Source organism: Nesoenas mayeri, assembly GCF_963082525.1.
Source record: "Nesoenas mayeri genome assembly, chromosome: 5".
NCBI classification, from domain to species: domain Eukaryota; kingdom Metazoa; phylum Chordata; class Aves; order Columbiformes; family Columbidae; genus Nesoenas; species Nesoenas mayeri.
This window is the reverse complement of record NC_137548.1, coordinates 68750661-68759176: the sequence shown is the minus strand read 5'-3', so window position 1 is coordinate 68759176 and position 8516 is coordinate 68750661. Positions and strand designations below refer to the sequence as shown.

At 48.1% G+C, this 8516-nt stretch overlaps 1 protein-coding gene across 1 annotated transcript; it reads right to left on the bottom strand.

Moving 5' to 3' along the window:
* Positions 1 to 244: 244 nt before the first annotated feature.
* On the bottom strand, positions 245 to 6226 carry RAD51 (RAD51 recombinase; the record flags this gene model as incomplete). The annotated part of the gene is made up of 9 exons (XM_080345481.1): positions 6063 to 6226; positions 5451 to 5588; positions 4477 to 4594; positions 3862 to 3953; positions 2873 to 2967; positions 1692 to 1805; positions 947 to 1076; positions 632 to 753; positions 245 to 368 (listed from the first exon to the last, which is right to left on the bottom strand). Exons 1-9 carry the CDS (start codon positions 6141 to 6143, stop codon positions 245 to 247), a joined length of 1014 nt encoding a protein of 337 aa, XP_080201607.1. The 5' UTR covers positions 6144 to 6226.
* Between the last annotated feature and the right edge of the window lie 2290 nt (positions 6227 to 8516).

Sequence of the window (8516 nt, the reverse complement as noted above, 5' to 3'; positions counted from 1 at the left end):
CAGCCTGGAGGAAAATACGATCCTGAGAAGTCCCGTTATTGTCATTTGTGAGCAACACCCAGAGCGTGGGGCTCTTCCAAGCAACAGCTCGAGATGTGGCTCAACGCGTGTCCGCCTGATGGGCGCTCAGGTTGATTCAGCAGATTCTGCTGGCGCTTGAGCAGCAGCTGGAGATCCAGAAGGTGCCAGAGAAAGGAGGTTTTGCGGCCACAGCCGTGGGTGCCACGGGGACGAGGCGCTGTGGTCAGTCTTTAGCGTCGCCCACTCCGTCTGCGTTGATGGCAAACATGGCTTCAGCCTCGGGCAGGCACGGGGAGTCGTAAATCTTGCAGATTCTGGTTTCACCGCGGCCTTTTCGCAGATACAGTCTGTGCGGGGAGAAGGAAACACCACAGGTCGGTTAATCGCTGTCATCATCATTAAAAAGTGACGGTAGCACATGAACACGGCACACCGGAACTCCTGAAAACACCGCTGGTTTTACTGCAGATTCATGAGTGCTCGGAGTTGCGCTCATCTGCTGAAAAGCCAGCGACAGACTATGTGGAAACCCAGAATTCAGAGGTAATTGCCTCATTTCCTGCCATCTTCCAAAATAAGGCCAAGGGCCGGTGACAAGCCGTTCTCTCACCTCGTGGTGGAAGCGTGGGCGATGATGTTTCCTCCGATGGGTTTTTTGGGATCCGCAGCAAACATGGCAGCTCCATCCACCTGCGCCACCACTTGGTTGGTGATCACGACTGCCACGCCAAACTGTACCGAGAGAAACAACACAGCCCAATGCGGTTATTTACCACCATCTGAACGAAGCGGGGAGAAAGAAAATAAAATGCACTTTTGGTGTCCACAACCACTCCGTCACGCTCTCAAAATGAAATGAAGCAGACAGGGAGCGGGCAGAACGCCCTTTGTGCACAATGGCGAACCTTCCCGAGCTCCCGCTCACCTCGTCGGCCAGGCGCAGCAGCATCCGCAGGAACCGCGCCAGGTGCATCTGCCGCGCCGCCAGCTCGCCCCTGCCGGAGTAATCGGTGCGGTACAGCGCCGTGGCGCTGTCCACGATCAGCAGCGCGTACCTGCAGACATGGCAACACAAATAGAGTTCCAGCACAATACAAAACTGACGTTTATTGTACTCTTATTAACTAGCCCTGAATTTACTGGTTTAACCCCACGGACAGGTTCCTACATACCTCATCCACCACCTCCTTCCCTCCAAGGACTCCACACATCTCATTTCCAAGGCCAGGTTTCCACAGTGCTCGCTGTGCCCCAAATCACCACACTTTACTTCTGAAAACAACTCTACACCAAGCTGTAGGATTGTTTCTCAGGCTGCTGCTTGTTCTCTGTACAGTAACATCATTGTCGCAGTTCAAGTCAGTTGCTGCCACCCACCATTTAATAGCACAAGGTAATAACTCACAGCTGATACACCCAGCTTATTATTTGGGTGTGCCAAAGCCTACTCCAGTCTGAGACTAACAAAACCTGACCTCATGGTGCTAAACACTGAAAAAAGCAAGGATATTGCATTAAAGTTAATTTAGGAAGTAAACGTTTACTTCGACATTTCACAATTTTGTGATCACTTACATGTGTTCATCATCCCCAGGGATCTCTGTCACATGAATTATTATGTGATATGAACATGTATCGCACAAAAATCACCCCATCTAGGTCAGTCTTACCGGGACTCGGCCATCATAGCAGACGCTTGATACAGGAGCTGGGTCTGATGATCCGTGTTGAAACCTCGAGCGTACGCCACGTTGTCCAGGACATCGCTGCCAGACAAGCCGTACCTGCAGAAAGCAGGGGGGAAAATCACGCTCTAAGTGACAACTTCATCAAGAGCAGTCATGCAGCAGGTTTACCTAAAACTAGAACTAAAAATTCACATTCTCGGGAGAGTCTTAGACATAAAAACAGACAGCAAACAAATGCAACACAACTCGGTGATGAAAAGAGCACAGAATGATCGAACACCAGTTTTAAAGGATATTTTCCTGCCTAGGAACAACAGTAACGTAGAACAGCAGGCATTTTACTTGAAAATAAAACCATAGGCAAGGAAAGCTACCATTCTGGAACAGACATTCCAAAAAGCAATATGTTGCTAATAAAAACCAGTGATAAACAGCCTTCCACCCCCAATACCTCTGTCAGAGTTTTACTACCGAAATAAAAAAAAATAGATAGATAGTTACATTCAACATCTTGTATTTAAATTATTCACATGGGACTTTGAGAAGTCCCCTAGAATCTGGATAACCAGTTGATTATCCTCCTTGGATCTGAACTGCATCATATTTTTTCCAACGAGAGAGAACACACATAATTTGTTCTGCTTTTCCATTTCATGCTACGTCACATCAGAACATCCTGGGGCAGAGGCAGGAGGTGAGAAACCAGCTTTTCAGCCCGTCAGTGGATGCTCTCCTACTTCCTAACATTTTGCCAGCGCTCTTGCTTTAACCTTTAACAAAAGAATCTTTGTTTCAAGTTACTGGCAGAATTTAAGACAAATCTCTCAATGTATCTCAGTACCAGTAAAACACAACTTGAAAGAGACAGTGGTAAGAAGTGAAGCCAACCCATTGCAGGGCAGTGACGCCAGCTACTGACATAGCCCAGTGAAACCAGAAGCCTTTCTAAGTCACAGCGGATAAAGTGATCTAACACGCGGGTAGGCGGGCAGACAACCAGAATAGACAGCCTTTGGTTTGGCTGGTTTTTAGGGACAGTTCTTACTGCAACAGTCCCGTGAATTTAAGGTGACAGGCTGATTGACACAGTGCCCTTGCTAAATAACGAAGATAACCCATGAGTAATTGCACTCCTCTTTTCAGCAAGAGCCGCAAGCACAGACCGTTCGGCCACGGCGAGGAGCCGCTCTGGGCGGAAGGTGCCCTCGGTGTCGATGTACATGGCTTTGCCTTCCCCGCCTCCCCGGTCGATGGGCAGCTAAAGGAAAACGAACAAACACGAAATAAAATAGCAACAAAGAATCCAGTTATTGCCTTAACCCCCAACCGCCACCACACAATAAATGCCATACCAAGCTATTGTCACTGAAGTCACATTTATCTGGGAAAAGTGAGAGGAAAGATTCCTGTTTTCAAGCTCTGATACCTACATAGGAGGATGGGAGCTTCACCTGGAGCTGGTATGTTTAGGTGCATACAGGTGTTAACTAAATGATCAAATTAAGCCCAAACCCTCTAATATTTTATGAAATAACAGCCTTTAGAAGTAGTAAACACTATCATTTGTTTAAACTAACATTAATTACTCCAAACTGATGTACTGTTTGACAGCAAGAGCTGGCTGAAGGTTTTTACAAAAATAAGTGAAGTAAGCTTAGGATATATTAATATTATGGAAAAAAAATGCATCTAGTCAGAGAAACTCAGTGAACCCAACACAGTTTCTTCTCTGGAATTTTCAGCACTCCTGGTGACAGAAAGCAAAGCACCTGAAGACAGATCAACTGCTTCTCCGCTTTTAAGACCTAGAATTATGCTACAAGGCTAACCTGTTCAGTTTTGTTGTCAGGAAAAAAAACCAAGCTACAGAACACATCAAATACAGGCAAAAACCATTACAGATTTAATTTCTGCTACAGTAATCCCAGTAAGCATATTAGGCACGAGACCAAAGATCCTAGAAAGCTGCAAGTACAGCCAGGGGTGCTGCAGGTGTTTTGGGGGCTCTTTGTGAACAACTGAAAATACTCGTACTCTCTGCAGCTCTTTATCACGTATCTCATTTGTGCTGGCTGGGAAAAGTGCACAAATGAGCAAAGATCCCAAAGCCGTGTTGTCTGAACACTCGATTTCAGGGCAGCGCACGACTCACTTGACAGGTTACAGCCAGGGTATGGCACAGCTGTGTTTTCCCAGTACGAAACTCCCCAAATAACTCTGTTATGGACCCTGTTTCTATTCCTCCTAAAAGAAAGAAAAATAAGGTCACGTACTTCAAACAAAGACCAGACATATAAAGTATGACATTTACAGCAGCTCATTTAAACACTTCCTTTGGTTAAAAGTTTCAACACTACTTGGAAAAACTGCTTTTCCTACTGAGGTTTGTCCATGTTGCAGATAACAAGTTTATATAAGTGTAATTTTGAAGATGCTGAAAAGCCAAAATGCCTTGATTTGTGATTACAAATAGGAACGGGGAGAAGAGATACCTGGATTTGTTACCTTTCAATAGGTCATAGACTGGAAACTATAAACATGCAAACTGAACAGCTCTGGGTATTGCACCATGACCGAAAGGTTTAAAAATGATTTCTGCAGCACTTAATAGAAAATCAACAGTGATACAGGAGAGCAGCACTTGAGGAAACGTTCCCTTCAACCAGAACTCCTGTGTCTTCTGGGGTTTTGTCCAAGAATCACGTTCACCAGAAAAAGAAGCATAAAAATGAAGGCTAATCAATAAAGAGAAATAAAAAGTTATTGCCTTGAAGAAGTTTATCGAGTTCTTTGGAGCCGGTGGTGATCTGGATGATCTCCGACCTTCGCTGGTGGAATTCCGTTGCTGTGGTGAAGCCCATTGGAACCAGTTTAGCTGCTTCAGCCTGAAGAAAACCAAAACAAACAGTGCAAGGAGCGTTCATCCCATTCAATTACCCCCTCCAGTAATTAATACTATAATTTTCTATTTTGCCAAATGGAGAAGCACCTATATAATTTGATGCGTACATTTTATATCACATACCATATATGAGTTGGTACCTCTAAATAGAACTAAACTTCTGCTCAAAGAAAAAGCTTCAACGTCCATTTTGTGTATTTTGTGGAAATCCCCCCCCTTGCTGTCCCCCAGCCTGGCAGGTCAGCTCTGTCCCCAAGAAGCTGCACACACTGGGGACACGCAGCCTGCCGGGAATGCTGTCTGCCCGATACCGAAAAAACACGCAAAGTGAGAAAAGGACAGGAGTTCAACATCGTGGTAGGGCAGATTTGGATAAATAACAACTGGTTTGGCACAAACTCCACGTTCTGCCCCAGAAGATGCAACTCGGACTTCACGCTCCGTCCTCAGAAGGAGACCCCAGGGCCCAGGGTGAACACCTGGTGAGACACACCATTAACATGTGTCATTAAAACGTGACAGAAGAACAGTGGGATCCTCTGCCTTGACAACTGCCAAGAGCGGATGCTCAGGGCAAGAGTGTGACAACACGGGGAACACCCTCTCTCTGGTAGTTCCACTCCTTCAGTTAACAAGCTTCTTGAAGTGTTTTTGTGGTTTTGGTGTCTTAGTCTTTTTTGCCTCTTTGCATCAAAAGTCACATGTATCTCTAGACATCTTTACTGCCCTTCTCAGTATATTGCCAACAGAGACCTTCCACAATCACCAGAACACTTTAAGCCAGTGGAAATAAAGATTCTTGAGTATCTTGAGTTAAAGCTTTTCCAGAACACCCTTACCAAGATTTTGTCAGCTTTGGCTTCACTGATGCCTTTAATATTTAGCAGCTCCTTCTTTGGTGCGTAAGCAACAGCCTCAACTGTGTGAAATCCCGCTTCTTCCAATTTCTTCACATCATTTGCATTTATACCACATTGCTGAAAGGGAGAGGGAAAAAGGACATATTACAACACAAGTACCCTAACGTGACTTCCACTGAATGCCTTCAACTGGCTTCAACAGATCTGGATCAAACCCCCTTGTTACAAGTCAGCGTACTAAATGTTACATCCCTGTTCACTTATACACAGAGAACCATAAATAAATCTGTTTACCAGTGCAACATTTGCATCAGCTATTAACTATATAGAAGGCATAGAAAAGCAGAAGATACCGTTATCTGTTTTAATAGATGCTGGAGGTAACCAATACACGTTAGGAAAAGGTAGACAGCAGGTAATGCCACACAAAGCAGAACTGCGAGCATGGTGGGGGTTTTGCTTTGTTCTGGTTTTTTTTGGACAAAACCCAAGTAAGAATTTAGCAACACGATTTTCAGATACAACTTGTGCCGAAGGAAAAGGACCAGCAGCTGTACTGGGAAGTGGCTCTAGAGCTGACTGCACACCCACCTCCAGCCTGGAGACGAGCTGTGGCCCGAAGCTCTCGTCCTCCGCCGAGGTGTCTGCGTTCGCGTCCAGCTGCATCGCCATCGCCCCCCTAGGAGGAAACCAAACAACTCTGGAATGCAGCACCCGCCATCCAAACAAGATACACGTGCAAAGTGGTTTGAAACATATCAACAGATCACCCTAAGTCGTATGTGATGGTTTTCTCCCTCCCATATCTCTCAGTGCATGGTATGGGAGTGCTGTAAGAAATATCTTTTGTGTGCTTTCCTACGTAGTATTAAACATTAAAAAAAAAAAATCCAAACCACTCTTGTTACCTGGTAAAGAATAATAAGAGGCTTATTGAGAGCTCCATAGTATTTAGTAGTACAACAGAACAAATATAGTTTGCTATTAGCAGTATTCAGCAAGCAGACAGAAGAGGGATGTGGCAGTGGCTGTCCCAGCGGGGCGGTGCCCAGCATCCTGCCCCCAGCACAACCGCAGCGCCTTGAGCCCGGACGGGGCGTTAGCATGGCAGGCAGAGGAGCGGGACGGGGGCACCGACGGCCGGGGACCCGGGGGAATGGGGACCGCACGGTGCGGACACAGCGCTGCGCACGGACCGCGCCCGGATGAGCCGCACGGACACCCACGGCCTCCCGGACACCCACGGCCTCCCGGACACCCACGGCCTCCCGGACACCGGCGTCCGGCGGGGACAGCAGAGGCACCGGGGAGGCGGCGGACAGCGGGAACAGCCCCGCGCCCGCGCCGCCCGTTCCCGGGGACAGCAGAGACAGCACGGGCAGGAGGCCCCGGGCCCAACCGGCACCCCCGGCCCGGCCGCCAGCGCCTCCGGGACGCACCGCGTTGCAGAACCGCCTGTTTCCTGCTCCGGCTGCTCCCGCCTCGTCCAGTGTCACCGTCTCTTCTAGTTTCCCCTCACGTTCGGCCTCGGCTGCCGCCCCGCCCCTCGGGCCGCCGGAGCAGCTCGCCGGGCCAGGCCGGTCACCGGCGCGCAGGCCGCTGCTCACCCGGCCGCTCCCCGCAGCGGAGCGGGAGGCCGCGGCGGGTCCGGGCCGGGCACTCACCCCGCGGTGGTCCCGGGTCACTCACCCGCGGTGGTCCCGGGTCACTCACCCGCGGTGGTCCCGGGTCACTCACCCGCGGTGGTCCCGGGTCACTCACCCGCGGCGGGGCCGGCGGCCCCGGGTCACTCGCTCCGGACACTCGCGGCCGCCACCGGTTCGGAGGAGCCCGCCACCGCGTCACGTGACGGCGCGCGCGCAAAGCCCCGCCCCTTCCCTGATGGCGTCTTAAAGGGGCCGCGTCCCTCTGCCCGCGCGCGGGAGCGCTGCAAATGCGGCGTGGGGCCGTGGGCAGGGCTGACGACCTGCTCGTAGAGATCAAGCACGCAGTCTGTCTTTTTTCTTTCCTTTTTGTCCCCCCCCCCCATTTTTTTTATGTATTTATTCTAGAAATCAGCACAAATCCCAGACTCTGTGAGTTAAACTTAAGCTGTGCTTAAGCTGTCCCTTACCTTTTTCCCCACCCTGAAAAGCTGCACAGCCATCACTGGAAATCTCTTCCCATCTTCACACCAGCTGTGTGACTGAGCACTGGGTGGGAAAAGCTGCAGTAATGACATTCTCAACAAAACCTGCCTTGCAAAATAATATGGCTTTGGTAAATACATTGTCTCTATAAAGGTTTTAAACAGTATCACATCAAGTCCTGCAGATGAACAGGTGTTATGATCTAAGTTTATGCCCCAGCAGGAGCTTAAATAGTGCCAAGTACAAATAGAAATTAAACACAAACCTGGAACTGCTTAACTTCTGCCTAATCCCCTTTTCTACTGCTGTGTTTCATGTGCTACTTTCATTCGGTATCCAGAGCAATATCAAACTATCAAAAACCCACTTCAGTTTTCATCGTTACGGGATGCTTGAGCTTGTGAATGTGCAGAACACGGAACCAGACAAAGGGTGACGCTGCAGCACCCTCCACTGGCTCATAGCGCTCATGTAACCATCTTAGGAAATGTACAAGTTATTCCAGGTATAACACCCAGGTCATTTGCAGCTTTGCCGCTATTTTTGCAATAAATAGAAAAAAAATCTGCAAAATACAGGCCATCGAAAGCTAACACTAGGAAATGCAGGAAAACCAAACAACTTCATGTTGTGAAAAGTTCTCCCGGCAGGATAACAAAGTCATTTCAACAGCAGCAGGGAAATTTCCAGTCACGAGTTTGAATAGAGCAGCCAATAAGGAGGAAGAACAATAATCAAAATGTTTAATGAACTTTGACCTTCCAAATCGAAGGAAAAGCTTGTAAAAAGACAAAAAACAAACTATAAACACTTAAACACATGACAACATTTAAAAAACTCAACATATTTTACAGAGATACAGAAATTTGCGTTTGCCTACGGATGGACAGCGGAGCAGCGGTGGGCACTTGTACCA